At 36.7% G+C, this 20047-nt stretch overlaps 1 protein-coding gene across 16 annotated transcripts in view; it reads left to right on the top strand.

Moving 5' to 3' along the window:
- The window catches only part of eya1 (EYA transcriptional coactivator and phosphatase 1), a 116838-nt gene extending 97886 nt beyond the window's left edge, over positions 1–18952 (top strand). For all 16 annotated transcript variants that reach the window (XM_015353774.2, XM_015353781.2, XM_015353783.2 and 13 more), the window contains 7 exons: positions 639–728; positions 12708–12766; positions 12875–13035; positions 13208–13322; positions 13749–13870; positions 14673–14773; positions 16852–18952. In XM_015353774.2, the coding sequence (XP_015209260.1) occupies positions 639–728; positions 12708–12766; positions 12875–13035; positions 13208–13322; positions 13749–13870; positions 14673–14773; positions 16852–16932 (729 nt within the window). In that variant the 3' untranslated portion in view covers positions 16933–18952. The remainder of the gene's footprint in view (positions 1–638; positions 729–12707; positions 12767–12874; positions 13036–13207; positions 13323–13748; positions 13871–14672; positions 14774–16851) is intronic.
- The last annotated feature ends 1095 nt before the right edge of the window (positions 18953–20047 follow it).

Below are 20047 nucleotides of genomic sequence, written 5' to 3'. Positions count from 1 at the left end.
TTTCCATGGGAGTCTTGTATTGTTAGCAGATATTTTAATGTAAATTTGAAGACTCCACCAGAAAAAAATACAAAACAATGTAAACCACTCATATGGAAATCTTTATGAGACATTGTTTATGTCCTCCTTTGAGTGCCTCTTGAATAAGGCTAATATGTACTTACTAATTCAGTGTGAGAATTTTAAGGCGAACCATAAATTCATTATGGAATAACAGCTTGCTGACAGGATTGAACTAACAGTTACATTTGCAATCCCAGGAGAATAAGATAACAATGACCTTCTTGTTTTAATCTTAATGTTATTGTTTCAAACTTAATAAAAACTTGACAATATGACAATGCCAGCAATTTTGAAATAATTTTTACTATGATTATAAAGTCAACTGTATATTGTCACTTCAGTCGTTTCATTGCTGCATAATGTCGATTTTTGTTTTTTAATTCACAGTTGTGTTTAACATCTCTCAAATAAATGTATCTGTTTCCCTGTCTTCAGTATTATTTTTAAAAGCTGGAGTTTGTATGTATCACGTGTTTGTGTGTATCACTTTAAATATGCTTAAACATGGTATAAATATCAGAAATGGAAAGCTTTGAAAAAATGTTTACATCCAAATAATGTTTCTTTTATTGAAGGACCCACCAACATCAGTGTCACTAGGGCTTAGGATGGAAGAAATGATCTTCAACTTGGCAGATACGCATCTATTCTTCAATGACTTGGAGGTAAGCGATTTCTACAAATCCTATTGCACAACCGTCAGATCTACAGTATATGGAGCATAATGTTACAACCTACACTTTATCTGTACCATGTGCAAAAATGTCTTCCTTATTATAATTAGCAGCATGTTTACTTAGCCATAATATTTAAGACCCAGCTGGAGATGTAGGTAAGTCACAATAGAGTATATACATTACATTACTACTAAGAGCAGACCATTAAATATTTAGCTTAAGCATCAACAACCATTTAATAGCAGGGTGCCTATTTCTCAGTTACGTCCTGCTGTGGTGAAGTATTACCTCTGAGCCCATGGGACATCATGAATTTTGCATGCACTGTCAGTCTCATGGCCTGGTGACTAGACCCCACTTCTTTCCCCCAGTGGCAGGTACAATTTGTCAGGTTCTAGTGTTTCTATAGCAGATCTGTCTGTCTGTGTATCAAGCTGTGTGTTCTTGGTGTCGCAGTTGGGGAAAAAGCAGCGTTTCTGGGTCACGGTATGAAACCTGTGTCTGGACTTGTGGTTCTTGCTTTGTGGTGTAAAATCTGTTCTGCAGAAATAACAGGCTTTGCGTTTCTGGGCATCGGCAAGGCTGGAACGTGAGAGTTTGTGGTCACCTGCACCCACATGAACATATCTTTATGTTAACACTTCGTTTCTCTGACCACCAGAGTTGGCATCAGGACACTAAGGCAGCTCACCTTGCGTTGCAAATATGAAACCACTGGCTTCGGCCTTTTCCCCGATGTTCCACTTCACAATTGACAGCCTTAGAATGGTGGAAGTGTATTGTGTGATACTGAAGTGTGAAGAAAGCCGTAGTAAGCATGCCAAAACACATTCGTCACCGTGATACTCTACTTTCTAAAGACAGACAGCAGAATGGCTCTGAGAGTTTCAAATGCCAGTTGTTATGATCAAAGTTAATTGGCAACAATTGCTTGTTTAAATATTTCCTGATGTTTTCCTATTCAAAATAGAGTAAACTGCACCTTATTTAATAGATGAGCCCCAATCATTTTAAAAATGCCGTTTTGTGACAGAGCTTAAACGTGGTTTGTTCAACATCTGTCCCATATTTTGATTTCTTTTCATCTGTGATGAAACTACTCACAGATGAATTGGCAGCTCACACTGCAATGAAATGATTTAAATGTGCCTTTCATACTTCTTTTGCTTTATCTCAATAACGGAATTATTAAATTTTGTGCTGTCAGTTGAAGGCCAAATATTTTAGGTATTAAATTTATGTGATGTATAATAAGACTGAAATAACAAAAGTACAAAGACGTCCACTTTAATGTATCTGTTGGCACTTGGATCTTAAATGTTTTCTTTGTTTTTAATTTGCACTGATAGATATTTTATTTGCAATTTTTGTACACCATTTAAAATTATAGATGAACTTACTTGATTAAAGATCAGAATATAGACGGAAAGTTCTGCAAATGTGAGCTTTAGTCTCTCATGACTAAAAATCCGTTCAGTATCTGTCTTAAAATAAACCTACTTTTTAAACTTGCATCATTTCTTTTGAAATGGGTTATTTCTGATGAGATGTGCCGTTTCTTCCAAAGGATTTCCCATTGGGAAATCAAAATTACATAGTGCATGCATTTTCTTCCCTCACTTGAAATAACATTATCTCACAAGACTGGTATGATATGGTAATTCATACTATGCAGCATATACTGTAACTGAAAAAAATCAACATATCATTTTTTTTTTCTCTACAAACAAACCCCTATGAAGGAGTAATTTAACGGAGCCTTTCTTAAACTCCAAGTCCTGAGTTACATCTTAATCTAAAAGTGCTTCTTTGTACAGTATGTAGCGGATCACTGTTGTTTCTCCTCTTTATACTTGTTTTATTCATATGCTTATTTATTCTTTTTAACAATTAATACCTGAAGTATTTCCACTCAGACGTGATTTATAGTCCCCATGTTAACACGGTTAAATTCATTGCAAATACAGAGACACCCCAAATGTTAAAGATAAGTATGAATAAATTTAGGCATAACATAGTTTAAGTCCTAGTCCATTTCTATAACTAATGAATGTAATATACAGTAATTTAGACAGAAAAGGTTTGTTTTGTTTTTTTATATTTCCTATTAAAATGTGTGGTTCTGTGCTGTTGTTTTTTTACTAATGGTGATATAAAGATGTACTGTATTCAAAACTGTTTGGAAGGAGTGCATGCAACTAAATTAACATAATGTAATTATTGAAGCCTGTTATTCTAAAAGCTATACTGTACACCACTCGTTTTACTCTCTATTCTGCTTCAACTCTTGCACCTTTGAGAAGTGAATAAATTAATAAAACAGCTTAATAAATGATAAAGGTTTAAATAAAGGCACATGGTGGTTTTATACAGGTATATTACCTGTAAGCTTAATTCAGTGTAAGAACAATGAAAGAGTGATCTTCAGAGAACACATATTATTTTATGGTATGTAGCTATTTATTTAGAACATGAATGGAGCAAATTACTGTACATTGCATAACTCCATTTTTACTTTGGTAAGGTCCATTCAAAAAAAGACCACACCGAACAGTCCAAGCTGTCTGGGCTGAGAATTCTATCAAATAAAAAATAAAAAAGATCAGACGTCAAGGCTTTCCCCATGTGATCCGAATCACATGTGTGTCTCCCTGATTCGTCACGGTTTGGCAGATGGACACATTCTGGGATAGGACCCTCCAGGTACCCCCATACGTCTCCCATACGTCTTTGTGTTAGCGAGGGGCTGCAGCTTGTCCCATCCCATACATGCTCACATTCACACCAGGAGATCTAGATTGCAAGTTGCAATTAATCAGTGATGGCATTTGCATATTGGAGACATGTATTGTCGTCAGTTTGGATTACATGTGATCTGGCTGACAGGGCTGTTTATTGGGCCTCTTTACTTTTCAAGGGCTGTGAAGGGAGTCATCTTGGATCACATGGTGACCATATCAGATCCTCAGATCTGTCGTGGTCTGCAGCTTGGCTAGACGTGATTTTGGGATCAGTTAGATCCTATCTACCAATCCCAGTAGATGGGCAAAATGGCCTTTAAATTATATATTTTTAAAACTTTATTAATGCATTTTGTTTCTGCAGTTTAATTGTTTTTATTTATTTATTTTTTACTCAGTAGTTCAAGTGGAGTTCTTTATCGTTATTTAAACCATATATTGGAAAATATAAATGAGTATATTTCCCTTGTCAATATCCAGTCTGGTTCTGATGATTGATACTGGTTTACATGATGGGTCAGCACAGAAGCAGTCTTCTGTTGGCAGTAGGTTGAAGCAGAGTCTTATATTGCTGTGTACAGTAAGTCAGAGGACCTTTTGGAACACTTGAACCAATTTAACATAGCTACACCTCTGCATGAGTATTTGAGCCATGTGTCTTTGTTCTATACATAGTATCAAAAGAAGCTTAACACTCTGTGTATGCATGTACAGTATGTTTTTAGAAAAATTAAGTATAAAGATTTTGGATAGTGTTGAAATATTTTTGGCATCATGAAGATGAATTAATCATTCACTAGCGACCATGATACTCTTGAGTGACTTTGCACAAGTACTTAATCAATTCATAGTGAATGTGTATAGATAATGTGATACCTATTGAATGCCAGGCTTGAAATGAAAACACCCAAAAGAACCAATATACCCCTCTTATGAAGAAAATGAGACCTTTCCTACAAAGTGACATCAGGTGTTCTCACTAGCAGTGATCAAGTCTTCTTTAGCGATCCCTTGTGTAGACCACCCTGATGGACTTCCTCATTCTGTATTCAACATACAGAATGACACCCTAACTGCGGTATACAGCAGAACAGTTGATGAAAACCTACTGTCCTACTGTATATTCGGGCAGGGGTGTCTAAATAACTAGACACCTGACTGCATAGTACTTCCAAGAGCAGTCCTTGGACCTCACTTGCTGCCCTTCTTGTGGGCTCATCCTGTCGAGGCCACATTCCAGCAGGGTAACACTCAACCTCAGGGTGCTTGTGTAACACGAGCTTTTTTTGCACAATGAGAATGTGACAGTTATGGCAGGGATACCAAGTCAATACTCTTGACTTGAACCCCATTTTGAAACTGGTGGGATGAGCTGGGATGATGTGGGATCTAGGGCTCAGAGAACAGTGAACAGGTATGTGATTGTCGAGCCTTTACGAGAGGAATGGAAGAGAACCACACTAGATCACAGAACCTGCAGCCTGGCACAGAGCATGAGTCACTGCTGTACAGCTTGCATGCCTTCCAGTGGTTGTCACATATGCAACTAGACTGACTTTCACAGCAGATTGCTGTTGACCATCCATGCTGATGGCAAATATTAATCAGTCTAATGAATTTACTTATGTCTGTTCAATAAAAAATATTTTTGTCATTTTTCTGGTTTGTCATATTATGTACTATAAGTAACAATGGTAAGTTAGTTTTGATGCTCTGTTAGTTGTGACATTTAGGTCCTTATTTTTTAAAATAATGCAAAATAACGTACCTGAACTTATAAATAACCAGGAAGAATTGAAAGCATTCCGGAATCTTACATGGTTCCTGGGTTCTGGGCTGCAGCTCAGCTATAAAATCAGTGACTTCTACGTGAGAATGTGGCCACTCTCAGCAAGATAGCAACCCTTCACAGCAGGGAAGAGATTCTTCATCTGGGGGAACCAGGTCAGCTCAGCAGGAACCTGCAGATCTTAAGAAATAAAGCACTTGAGGTTTGGAGGATAAAAGGAGCAGAATCAGTGGTCATGGGGAGACATCGCAAAGTGATTTGAAAGGTTTACATTAACATTGCAATATTAAAAGAAACAGATACCTGAGCACAACCTTGTGACAGCTGAAATAGCCAGGGCATTTTTCAATAATGTGTCTCATATTTAGTCAAAAGTTTTTGCAGTACAAATAAACTTTGTGTACTGTTTATCATAGATACAGAAGACAATAACAGGAGTGTGGATGAAGACTTTATTTTTTCTTTTGAATCTTTTATCAGACTGAAAAAGCCTGCTTAATTAAAAATAATGATGTTGTTTGTGCTTTTTCTTTGCAAAGTCATTGGAGGTTCTTTTAGGATTTCTTTATGTCCATGCAGGCAGATATTTTATAATGCCCCAATGCAACCTCTTATTGTTCTTTATTTAACACAAAGACTCCAGCATTTGTCAATCAGGGTTTCTTGGAAGCTAATACATTTGTACATTTTACATCAGACTTTTTAGCTTTTACAGTACATTTACTGTATGTTTATTGTGTTTAGAATACCTAAAAGCAGAGTTCTTAAGCAGCATTTTTAGTCTACTGGCACTTACAGTTTATTGATTGCTTTTGATTGAGATGCTTTATAGTTTCTCTGCTACTGACCTTTAGAATTCCATTGGAATATCCTAAGGCTGTCTTTAAAAATCACTGAACCATGGCATACTATAGCAAAAGATACTAAACTAACCAGACGTACAGTATAGCAGAAATATATTACCTGGGATCGTTCAGGAAGTTCCTGGGTGACCCCAATGACCCCAGTTTGGTCTAAGATGGACCAAATGGCTAGTTCTTATTTTGTGTTCTTATCTCAGTTTGATAGCTCATTATGTTCTGTTTGTGACCATTGTCAGTAGCACTAGGTAGTGTCGAATAGGAATTTCTAAGTGGGAAATGTGACATGCATCTGAATTAATAAGGGTGTTTTTCATTTTAAACTCTACTAATTTATTGTAATTATTTGTTTTTATTTGATATTGTTGTAGTAATTCAAGCTTCCCATTATTAAGTTCGCTCTAAGATTACATATAAAATCCTGTAAATAAGGATTGCATACACAAGAATCTCACAGCAAGTCAATTCAGTAAGACGCTCAGGATTGAGTTTGTCAAAACAGTCCTGGGATTCTCTCCTTTCAGAACAACTATAAACGTTTAAAAGTGTGTATGTTACATGGGACCTTGTCTTGTGATTGTCTGCTTTTGGTTTTAAATTTCTTTCTGGTACAGAATTCCAATTCCAATGCACGTCCTTTTCATACAAATAAACAGGAGGTGAAAGCTTTTCTCATGTAAAAAATGTTTTTTTAAGCTGTATTCAGTATTTACTGTAAATCTGAGATACAGCTTGTGGTTTGTCGCTAATTGAAAAATTTCCGTTCTCCTTGGTGATAATAGTTCTGATTTTGATTCCTGTAAATCCAAAATGAGTATTCCTTAAGCACGTTTAAAAAATAAATGTTCCTGTAAGGCAGCCTAGAAATCCAGGAATATATATATATATGGCCCTCTTTGTTTTCTGGACTGTTTTAATTCCTTCGCTATTCATGCACAAATTGTAGATTGGAATGAAGTGGATTTCAAGAACTCCCTTTGTTCTCCATATCCTGTGCCTGACCCACAGGTAATCTGCACCCTTTTCTTCAGTGCAAGGTAATTGTGGTGGGAACGCAGTGAAAATGTGAGGGTCACGAACCATAGGCCAGACAGGGATGACAGCTTCTGCCAAGTAAGTGCCAGCACAGAGAACCTGCGAACCACAGATTCAGCTTTTTCACATGGATTTAGCCTGTATGGCCGGTGAGGAATGTTGTGATGACGGCTGTAATCGTTCACTGCAGCACTGTCAGCTCCAGGCTCACCTGGTAGGGGAGCAAGTCTCTGAGCCTAAATAGACTGGCGTATTTAGTCATACACAAAAAGAAAAGAGACATGTTACCACCTGGAAAAAAAAAAGCAAGCGAGTGTAATGTAATACTGATGTTTCTAGATACAGCATTATGGGCAAAGGAGGGTTTTATAGCTTTATATAATCATTTTCTTTTGACATTTTGCAGCTTTCTGCAGTTCAGTCATGGGTTAGTCTTTTCCTACGCCCAACAGGAAGAATCAAGCAGTCTGTGCTGATTGCTTAATGACAGATGTATGGAGAATAAAGGAAGCACTGATAACTTCCTATATAGTGAATGGGTTTCAACAGGCCTGAATAGAAAAAGGAAATGTACCAAAGAAAAAATAAAAACACAAGGGCTTGAAGGTGTTTGTTTTTCAGTTGCTGCTTCCATTTTTGGGGGGGGACTCTCAATTTATGTCCGTCTGTGTTGTTTCCTCGGGTGAATCTCTCAAGATGTTAACAATGAAGCAAAGAGTCGTAAAAAGACGAGGGACCCTCCAACAGTCAAATAGAGTTTGCTTTAAGAAAAAAGTAGGTATGAATTCTTTTTTCAGGAGATCTTTGCCGGCTGTGTAGTAGTAACATCTGGTCTGAGTTAGCTGTGATTTTCAGGTTTGTAATGTGTCACGACAAACTTCGGTGAGGACTACTGCTTGTTTTAGAAAAAAAAAAAGCTTTACATTTGAAAGCACATAACTGTGTTTACATCTGGCAAGATTAAGAGGGACCGATACCTGCATAGCTAAGTGGGTTGCTTATTGTGCTGTCTGTTTCTGTGGACACCAGGAGACTTGCGTCTGGTAGTCCATTTGCCTTCAGCAACCTCTCATTCATCTCAGAAATACTCGTTAATGATACCAATTACCTGTCTATATTTAATCATATATAATTTTTTGTAAATATGAGTTGCATGTAGTTATTACTTTTATGCAACACTTTTAACTTTGTATTTATTAATGCTTGAAGGTTACATCTCGTAAGTGTGCTGCTGTATGACAGTGAGCTTAGTCATTTTCATTAGGGAGATTCATAACTGTGTGCAAGGTACTGAAGTGGTTTCTTCAAGTGCCAGCTGTTCTCAGTAATTGCTAGTGGTTGCGCATTCTTTTTCTGGTTTCTCCTTCTTCTTGGAGGTCCAACATCCCACAAATCTCAAATGTTGTGTTAATTGTACACTGTAGTAACCGCTAAATAAAAAGATGTCTTGAAAAGCATGTAAATATGATGCGCCAAGGCACAGTGTTGAGCACTGCTGTCACGACAGAGGGAGAGCTACCAGCTAAAGAGGATCTTCCAAGATAACAAAATCCCAAGATCCAAAACAGTAATCTACACAACTGTCAACTACAGCAGTCTTTTTAGATTAATGTGGTATTCTCGAGCTACATTCTTCTGGTTTAACTTGCATATACTAATCGAAAATCAATCGTAATCAATACACCCAGTGGTTCTTATTCATGGGAGATACAGTATGTTCCTGAACTGCCTGCAGATAATGAAAAATGTGTATACAGGGAAAAAGCTCTCCTATACCATATATGTATTTTTACCATGAGTATATTTAATAAGCTATGCAAATCAACTTATATCTGCAAAATATTATAAACTTCAATTATGCTGTATTATATAAAAATATAATATAAATAACAAGTAATAGGTTTATTCCATGCTGAAAAAAAGAAGAAAGAGAACACAACGTTTCGGCCGTGGAGCCTTCTTCAGGTGTGAGAGAGACAGGGCAGTAGGCAAAGGTAAAGTAGGTAAAGGTAAAGTAGTTAATATAAATAACTGCAATTACTTTCTGTTATAAAAGGGGTAATATAGAAGTGAAAAAGTAGTGAGTTCCTTTACAGCGATTGAGCGCAGATCTGATGAATTGTAAACTGACCATTGGAGATATTCTGAGAAGTTCTAGAAACTCTGGGCCTCTGAGCTTCACGAGTGCTTCTCCGGCTAGTCCTGTTCTGATACTACAAGTATGTGAGAGCGCAGTTGAGGGGGAAGGGGTGTAATATTTGTCTTTTAAAAAAGGGTTTGAAATGTCTGAGAATTCGCTTTACCAAACGCACTTTCTTCTAGATTTGGATTTTTTTGTCTTTTTTTTCTAAATAGAGGGGCACAGCCTCAAATAATAATTCAAAACGCAACGAACTGTTAATAATATGTGATTGAAGTTTTTATCCAGTACAGCTTGTTATTTTACTGAGTGAATCTAAGGGAAGAAAGAACCTCCGTCAAGGATTCGACTGCAGCGTTCTACCTGGGATTTGAACCAGTTAACCTCAGTTACAAGACCAGTACCCTAACCATTTTCCACACTGCCGCCTAAATGTATATAAAACCTGTAAATAAAACTCTATTTGAGATTTTAAAAATTCTAGCTTTCAGCTAAGATCTGGAAGATAAGGAAAATGGTGTTTTTTATCATGAGTAAATGAAGATAAGAAATTGTTTATTGTAGCTCTGATTCACTTGTTTTGTACAAGTACAATCTCAGTGCAATTCTTCTGAGTTTTTTCGATTACCTGGCTACTAACATAAATTCACACTTGAGTTTGTAAAAAAGCTCGTGCTGCAAATTATTCAGCCGGAGTTAATATGAAAGGCGGATTTAGAAATACCACTTTTAAAAAAAAAAGCTATAAAGTTGTTGCCTTTATAGTTTATGAGTGTTTTTGTTTCCTTATTATGTTGCTTTTTGATCCTCTTTGGAAAGCAATGTTTTTGTATTTTATGTGTCTTGTAATCACACCTCATGTTAAAGCATTTGATATGCTTATGTTAACTCAGTCGTTTCTTTTTTTAAATAGTAATTATCACACTTTTCCACTGTCGGTAGTTTCCTGTGTAAACAAAAAAGCTAATAAAACCAACACAGGCAATTTTGCTGTAACACAACTATCAAGCCAAGCTTTCAGAGAAAAGAAATAACAGATGAACAGTTCCATGGAGCAATGCACATTAAGCTGAAGTCATCCTTATTACAATGGCTGCGACAGAGACTAAGGAGACAAAGTGTTTTTCTATGAGATCAACAGGTGTGAAAAGGAGGCACACCTACAGCTCAAGATTGCTGCAAATTAATGGCTCTCCTTTAAACTAAGAAGTTCCAATAAAACAAATAGGACAGGATTTGCAAAAGATTTTGAAAACGTGTGATTGTATTAGATTCGTTACCAGTCAATTAGCAGATAATTGAGCCATTCCAAGGATTAACAGTTGAATGGGCCCTAAAAAGTTCCCTCTCTATCTGTGTTAACTGTGTAATTTTAGGTTTTGGCTTGCCAGTGCGTACAAACACGCCCTCCGCACCAATTCAGAGGATTAAAGCTTGTTTTTCCCGCAAAAGATCAGGAGAAAACTCAGCTCACTGTGTGAAACGTTTAAAAAGGGCGTAAAATCATGATTGCAATTCCACTTTGAAAACAGAACAAGGCACCAGGCAACCAGTGTTACCCATGACAAATTGGTGGCCCTTTCGCATTTAAAAAACATTCAGGGTTTTGTCCCAAAAACAGATTACACAAACAACTTGAGGAGTTCCTGAACCATGTCTTAATTGGCAGCCTATCTTTTAAAATGCAGTGTTCATAGCCCTTCATGTGAGGCCGCTTTGACTTTCTTTTTCCCCTTATCTGAAGTTGTTGACCTCTGGAGAGGAGGAGAAGGTTACAGGGTCAAAGTCTTTTCCTCTTTGGATCTTGCGGCTTGCTGGGAGAGGCTTGGCGAGAGAATGGCTGCATTAGAGCAGGGGCTGAGGGTCACGATTTTAATTCTGTTAAGGAACAGCTGGTTTGAGTTTCTCCTCACGTCTTGCTCCCCTCCCTTACCCACAAATCTAGGGAGATGAAAAATTTGTTCAGAGGGGAACCAGTAAAATAAAAAAGGTTTATGGTCTAAAGTCCTTACCCTTACCCTGCTGTAGCATTAGACAGGAATGCAGTAACGTCAGCATTTGGCCAGGTTTAGCTGAAGCAACAACAAGGAAGTAATTTTTTTCATTTTTTAGTGTCTTACCAGTTTTGTGAAGCTTAACGGAAGACTTCATCTTACAGAAGGAAAAGTCCGTTTGCGAAATTGGTTTTACTTACATAACTTAAAAACTTGATTAAAAGAAGAGGGATAAGTATAATGTCTCTTAGCATTATTCCATTGAAACCTCAAATATGTATTATGTAAAAGTAATGTATGTGGCTTCAGATTCTGCATTTTGGCTACAAATACTGTATGTGTGTTGATTTGTAGATACGTATTTTGAGAGCTCTTAAAATTCTTTTTCAGGTTAGTTTCTGTTGAGTGAATGGTAGCTGTGGAAAATCTTAATAATTCTCAAAATCTACAAACATTATTACTTGTTCTTACGCATACGCTTATGGAAATACCATTGTGATTCACAGGACAACGTGAACCATGCAGAAATGACAGAAATTCCTAGTCAATGCTGTGCTCCCCTTACTACAATTCAGTACTGCTGTACAGTGCTAGCAGGATTCATGGTTTGGTTATGAGAAAAAAAGAGAAAGATTTCAATCTCTCTCCTTGCAAAAATTGTTGATCTGGATGCTTGAGCAAGGCTTTCTAACGTTTTATACTTCTGAGGGGGAAAAATGCGACTCCTATAAATGGTAAACTAATAACAGATTTTCAGTCTGCTCTCTCAAGAAAACTGGCCTCAGGCTGTGTTGGTGTGTGGCTCAGCAGCAATCAGAGGTCATAATTTCATTGGCGGTTAGCATCAGGTTCAATTTTTCTAGTACGTTACATTTACCAGAAAGTCTGGTTTGTGTTACTGCGCACACTGACTGAATCAGCTCAGAGGACCAGGAAGGTTCAGGCATTTTTAAGGAGAGATCCTAAAAGGAACACGGATACTAATTTAAGATCTTTGTTCCTAAACATAGTTAGAAAGTATATATTAATCTAGAACTGCCTGTACCTGGGTGCTGTTTATGTAAACCTGTTAATAATACTTTGAATTTAGAACAGAAGCTGGCATGTCAAAGAGAGCCCCCTAGTGGAAGAAACCTAATGGCAAAGACTGCTCACACTCCGTTCTCGGACATTTTCATTGTATTATTTTTTTTTTTGAAGGGGGATGGTTTAGGGGCAGTCATGTTCCACTGTGAATAGATAACATCATTAACAATGTGAGCAAAGCTCTGAAACATTTCATGAGTTCCAGGCTGCTTTGCCTTCAATACTGTATCTCCTAACGCCAGTTGTTTTAGATGTCTGGAACAAATGCAAGCATGCAGTAACCTCTGACGTCTGCTACAGTCTGTTTGCTTTGTTTTTTCAGGAGTGTGATCAGGTCCACATTGATGACGTCTCTTCAGACGACAATGGCCAGGACCTGAGGTAAAGAGTGTCTTCTGCTTCTGTTCATGTGGATGTTGGAGAGACAGTGGGGAGGGTGGCTTCTCTTTGACCGTGACATGATGTCAACCTCTTCCCCCCCGTTGGCAGCACGTACAACTTCGCCACAGACGGTTTCCACGCAGCCGCCACAAGCGCGAATCTCTGCCTGGCGACTGGGGTACGAGGTGGAGTGGACTGGATGAGAAAGCTCGCCTTCCGTTACAGACGAGTAAAAGAAATTTACACCACTTACAAAAACAACGTTGGAGGTAATTTCCGATCAACAAGATCATCGAATTGCTGAAGGGGGGGAAGTGTGTGTGAAGGAACTCCTGTTTTTTTTTTTTAAATCTATTTTAAGTACTCCTAGGTCGGTTTAAATTTTGACAAGTGAAAACATCTGAATGATGTTCCAGTTCAAACAGTGCTTACACTTTTCAGGTCTGCTCGGCCCAGCCAAAAGGGAAGCCTGGTTGCAATTGCGAGCTGAAATTGAAGCCCTGACAGACTCCTGGTTAACACTGGCACTGAAAGCGCTCACACTAATTCACTCTAGGTAAAACCTTTGCACATCTATATGTCTTTCCTTAAAACCAGGTTTTTGTCTTGGTTAGTTTAATGAAAACACCCGTAAAAGAAGATGCCATCAGGTGATAGGTGTATGTGGTTTATGAAATGCCCTCTGAATTTTAAAAAAACATTTTTTTTTTCATGGAAGTGGATTCAGTAGTATTTATTTGGTAGTTCTGAGATTGTGCATGTGGAAAAACAAGTTCCAATTCATGCATTTTTTTTTTACATTTGCAATGCATAGAGGAGGAGTCCAAAATTCAAGATAGAGATAGACTCCTTTTTCTAAAATGCACAGTTGTCTGAATACATCTGAATATACTCTGTGCAGCTTACTAACTAAAGGTTATTATCTAAAGAAGGATTAAAAAGTCATATATATATGGTTGTGCATTTTTGCTTTCTCCTACAGGTCAAACTGTGTCAATATCTTAGTTACAACAACGCAACTCATACCTGCTCTTGCAAAAGTCTTGCTTTATGGACTGGGAATAGTATTTCCAATAGAAAATATTTATAGTGCAACAAAAATAGGTATGTATCTTTCATATATGTATTTATATTATGTAGAGTGAAATATATGAGTGATGCCTGTTTAGCATGTCTGTGGGCTGAAGATAACATTCCAGTAGTGTAGTACATTCATTTGAAGCCATTGCACTTTGCTGTGATGAATTTAATGTGATGTACAAACAGCAGTTTATAATCCGTAGAAAGCCAACTGAACCAAATTTTGTGCGATTTTGTTATTCTGGAGAGAGGGGACATACGAGAGGGTTGATGTTTAGTTCTAAGGAAGAGGTCTAATCAGACTGAGATTATTTTCTTGGACTCTGGCCTGAACAGGGCCTCTCCTTTTCAGACATGCATATGAAACCACTTCTGCAAATTCATGTCATTCCGCATCGACTTTCTTGGTGTTTTGAATTCAAAATAAACATAAACCTCCACATTTTTGCTGTTTTTAGCAAGCACGCTTATTGTATTTGTTATTATCAATAATAAGTGTTTATATTATTGTTATTCTTATTATAGTTAAATTACAATATATTATTATATTCATATATTATACCATATTACTATTATTAATGTAATGAGAACATATTATAATATGTGATTGTTATAATATATTAGTGTACTTTAATTTGCACTCTGAAGTGTCCAGGCTTCTTGCAGTCATAATAAAATGCTGTTCAGCTACTTGCTTGAATATTCTTAATTGTACTAATTTCAAGAAAATTGTTCATGAACATTTTAACTGTAAGAAGTTAAAGCAGAAATAAAATGATATATAAAATAAAGATATAAAATTGACACTGATTCTTCTTGTCTTCAGGAAAAGAAAGTTGTTTTGAAAGGATAATCCAGAGGTTTGGAAGGAAAGTAGTATATGTTGTCGTGGGAGATGGAGTGGAAGAGGAGCAGGGATCTAAAAAGGTAACAGGCATTTCACGGTTTTGACAAGCTAGTCATATTTGACATGATTTCTGAAAAACAAATAGAAAAACATGCTCCTGCTTTCATTCATTTTCTTCTTGTTGTTGCCTGTGTCATCATCATCGTGATCATCATCAAGAGCTTAGATTTTTTTTCTTCTTTTTTTTTTCTGAGAAAGACCTTGATTGAATTAGCACATTCTCAAGACGGACAAAAACCCAACTAAACAAAAGAGTGGACAGCAAGTTATAATTACATAGAATTTCTGTTCAAACCACTATGTTATATAAATATGTGTAATGCTAGACAAGTCCTTTCAGGTATGTATTGAGAGAAGGCTTACACATAAATAGAACATGTATTTAAGAGGCTTAAATCTTTGTGGATGAAATTAGGATATTTACGCAAATGACAAGCATATTATAGCAGGAACAAGGGAACTTGACTGGCTGAAGACTTTGATGTACATCAGCTTGTGGTTTGATTGCTGCTCAGACACTTCAACATCTGAGTGCATTTTGTTTTTCTTTTGTTGTTTGAATGAAGAGATTTATGTTACCTGCTGCCTGGTGACAAGAATTGTGTATTCAGCTTTTCTAAGAGTCTTTGATGTAAACCAAATTCCCTCACAATAACCACATCCTTGAAAATGTTAATTAGCTAGCAGGCAGAGACCTGACCTATTTACCTGACAGGTAGGTTTCTGAAGTGAAAGGCAATGAAGAGTGAGGAGAAAAAAAAAGGTTTTTCAATGATGTGGCGTGGGGTAAAGAAAAATAAAACTTCGTACACGGGACGGACATGTCCAAGCAGGAGTTTTTGTTGTTTAACTAAATCACCAGGGCCCTGGAAGTCTGCCAGTGAAATCTTACCGAATGTGAGGGGATTCTCTCAATCATGTACTGAACTCATGAACTTGCCAATAAAGCAAACCTATTATGTGACTGGTAGCCGTGCTTAGGAGCGAAGGCCGTAAAGCAGTGGCATCTATTATGAAGCCAAGTCTTTATACAGATGTCCGACCATTATTGATGAAAGCAAAAGGGATCCATTAATGTCTGCGCGGCACAAGTAAAAGTGACATGTAATGTGAAAGGGTAATGACTTTCAGTTTTACCCCAAGGGAAGCTATAAATTGAAAGGCTTCTCTAGCAGCTTACCTGCGCTAGTGGTCCAGGAAGTGAACGCCGTATCAGAAGTGACCTTGTACACAGCATTGCACATTCTTTAACGTAAGCATGCATGGAACAGCACTCTAAAAGGATCCTGCAAAACATCCACACTGGAGCCCTCATGGTTTTTTTTTTTATTTTTGTGAATGAGAAATGAGATAATGTCTTTGGCTTTTAAACTTTGAAGTAAAGGCAATTTACAAAACAAAAGGAAAAGTGCATTTTTAGGGTCAGCGCAAGCTGTACTCAGTGGAACGCATGCCTGCTGAGACTGTTGTGCCTGTGATAAGGACAGGTAATGGGCCGAGCAGTAAGCCTGAAGATTTCCCATGACAGGCCCTTTACAAAACCACCTGAGAGTCAGATTTCCTTCACAGATTTCCCGGGGTTATTTCTGAATGAACAAAACCTCATTTGCATTTGTACCCAAAGCTTTAATGGCTCCAGCTGCGGCGAATTGTAGCCTGTGCTACATAATCTGTGTAAAAACGTTACACATTTAAATAAACTGCAATAAGGCAAGAAGTACCAAACAATTACTATTGTTTTGTGACGAAAATAATTTTACATACCTTTTTAGTGCATATTTATGTACTACTTAATTCTTATATTTCCCTGATTTTTACTTCTCGCACACCCTTAACGTTGTCATTGTAAGATGAATTACATTCGTTCTTTGTTTTTTTTTATTTGTAGAACTTATAAATACAATGGGAAGGCAATAATGGAAGCAGAAAGTGGTGCCAGAGCATTAAACTTGACAGTCTGGAAATCCTTCCTTCCAATGCAAAGCCTACATTGCGTTTCCAGTGTGAAGAATGTCACAGCAAGGAATAGTTTATAGGCGTGATTGTTTTTCCAGATTAAGGAATGTTTGCTTACTTTGGTTGTTTGCTTTGTTCACAGCACAACATGCCTTTCTGGAGAATCTCCAGTCACTCCGACCTCATGGCCCTCCATCACGCTTTGGAACTGGAATATTTGTAGCACTGCGGCGGCTGTCTGGAACCTCAGAGCCTCATCCCACGCCTGTCCACAGACCTCATAACAAAACTCCTGTGTCTTGTGTCTGCATCCCACTTAAAACTGAGCAACACGCCCAGAGTGCTGACATACGGCCACAATTTGTCTTAACCTTTCACCTTCTTCTAAATTGAGGAGAATTAATTTATGGCAGTGCAGCTGCCGGGGCCGGGTACTGTGAATTGGCTCATTTCAAAAGCCATCAAAATGTTTTACAGCCCTGTCTGTATTCCGCCTCAGCAAAGGGTTCACACCTGTGAAAGAATCAGAGCTACCGACGCCTTCCTAAGTGAGACTTCAAATCGCACACTGCCTTGGCAGGCTCTGGCTCCCTCTCTCTCACAGCTAAACGGGACAAAGACTGTGGAGTACATCTGCTTATGGAGAAGCTCTCCTTTCGATCACTATCGCCCTGGGTATTTCCGTGCTTCTTATTTATGAACTGAGAATTTGTGATCTGCAAAGTCCAATGAAGGTGCAACTACACAGACTGGTGCCTTTCGACAGTACAGTACAAAGCACATTTAGTTTCGTCGCATCCAGAAGTACACTATAAAAAAGGGTTTCTAGTAATTTAAGAGAAGAATAATGAAAAAATAACTTTACATCGCTGAGACAATCTTGTACAGAGGAGATCTTTTTGTGTGTGTGTAAATTTGTAGTCACTGGACTATTCCTATTCAGTTTCTTTAGGTACAAACTATTGGAAGGCAGAAATGCCCTTGTAATTGAAGTATAAAAGGCTTTGGATGCACATCCATTTGTGCTGTGCCTTAAAGTGTTGATGCATTTGAGTTTTTGTTCATTATAAATATGTAGATAATGAAATTTGTGATAACTTGTTTTGTCAAAACCAAAAGCATGGATGTCACGTGTCAATGATTATTTTTTTCAAACTCTTGTGCTTTTTCTCTACCTAAGGTCACTGTTTTTCTGTTACAGTCAGTGATGGCCTTGAATTTCCACATTAAAAATCATGAAAATATGGAAATAAAATAGAACAAATGGCTATTCTTAAAAATCGTACTGTTGAAGTCTGACTTTCTGTTAATGGTGTCCTTAGTATGTTTTGTTCTGGCAAAACTTTAAAGATTGAATGAATAAACATAGCTGAGTAAATTAATGTATACAATATTGAAAGATAAAATATATTTCTGAAAATTAAAACAATACAATAAAGCTGTTTTTGCAGATGATAGTGAAACTACTTGAACACATTGGGGTTATAGCCCCCTGACACACACAAACACACACCCTTTTCATTCACAAATTAAACAACACAGAGGGAGTAATATATGCATACAAAGTGAGAGAGAAATCGTATATACAATATCTAGTCTTTTGTATAAAAAGCAATTTAAACGAAAGTAAAAGATATTGTGATTTTTAACTATATCCATGTCCATCTTAATATGCGGTATATGTTTATTAAATAAATATGTTGTTAATATTATTAACATAATTATTGAATGATGTTTCATACGTATTTGGCCTTGAAAGGACCACTATTTGTAAACAGTAAAACTTGGAACATACAATACAATACATGTCCTATGAACTGTGAATTTCATGCCCTGGAACTTACTGAACCTTTAGATTATTTCTTATTTCCCCTCAATATGATCACTGTAGAAGAAGCTCATTTCTGTTGTTTGTTACCTTTCAGTCTTGTACCTGATCTTTTTTGCACCAACTTTTCTTCACTTTTGCAAATTTGCTTATTTTATTTAAAAAGCATCTCCCCTTTATAATGGGGGTTACATATTGCTGCTAGATTGAGGTAACAGTAGACATTTCAGTGTTTTTTTTTAGAAACAAACGGCAAGCTTTTTTTTATATTTCAATCATGACGCAGACTGGAAATCAACATTACCTGGGCCTCACTGTTAAAACAAAAAGTTTGTTGTGTCTGCAAAAGATGTGTACAGATTTTTTTGGCATTAATTTGTGTTTAAATTAATAAAATTGATTTGTGAACTGTTAAGGTAGATTTCGTTTTTTAACAATGCTTATATGTTAATGAAAATGTTGGTATTTATAGAATGCTAAAACAGTTTATAAAGGATAGTAAAATATTAAAATGTTAAAATTTTTGATACCAAAATAAGTTAATACCTTTCGTGAATGAATATTTGACTTAATAAATATTAATTTGATTGCAATCTGTGTAGTTAAAAATGCTTATAAACTTGAGTAAATGAGAGAGGGGGAAGAATAAAGTTCTTGGGTATTATATGATCTTGACTTCAAGAACCGTATCACTTTGAATCTGTGAAGCTAGAACTGAGTATAGTAAATCAGATCCAGTTGGATAAGAGATTCTTATTCATATGTAACTGTTAAATTGGTGTCAATATCTAATGGAAGCACCTTCAATATGTATCTTTAACAAGCAAATATTTAACAGCAAACATTAAATTTGTGTTGTTGAAGGAATTACTAATCAAAATGAATTGTAGCATTGGAGTTGGTCAGAATCGTTTAATTAAAAACCACTTACAAAAAGTCAAGCAAATAATGAATTTTATAGATAATTTTTTCCTAACAATATGACATACTGGAGGTTAAATCAGCTTTCAATCTAGAGGTATTTCTATGAATTGCTGTTTGCATATTATTGTACAATTGCTTAAGACGTTAACTTCAAAGTAGGAGTAGGAGAGTAAGTTTTAAATCACTGCAATGACGGTTTTAGAGCAAAGCTGAGCAACATACAGTATACATTTATCAGTGACAAGGCAGCATTAGGTTATGTAGAATTTATTTTGGGTGGATATTATTGGTTTTAGGTAGTTTGTGGAGACGATTTGCATCTGCATATTATAGTATATTATAAAAACATACAAATTATTGTGGTTTTATACGATATAGTATATTATTATCCAATGTATAGGAACAGCCTCCACTCATACTATCAAAAAAACTATCCACACATAAATATATCTCAACCTTAAAACCATAATCAGATCAGAAAAGAACACTTATTTTTTCAATTTTTTTAATATAGAATATTACTTTCCTTCTCTAACGACTTGAAGGTTTTGGAAATACCCTATCTCTTAACTCCTCTCATGTTGTT

This window comes from Lepisosteus oculatus, chromosome 6, assembly GCF_040954835.1.
Source record: "Lepisosteus oculatus isolate fLepOcu1 chromosome 6, fLepOcu1.hap2, whole genome shotgun sequence".
Classification (NCBI taxonomy): domain Eukaryota; kingdom Metazoa; phylum Chordata; class Actinopteri; order Semionotiformes; family Lepisosteidae; genus Lepisosteus; species Lepisosteus oculatus.
This window is presented reverse-complemented; position numbering and strand designations above follow the sequence as displayed.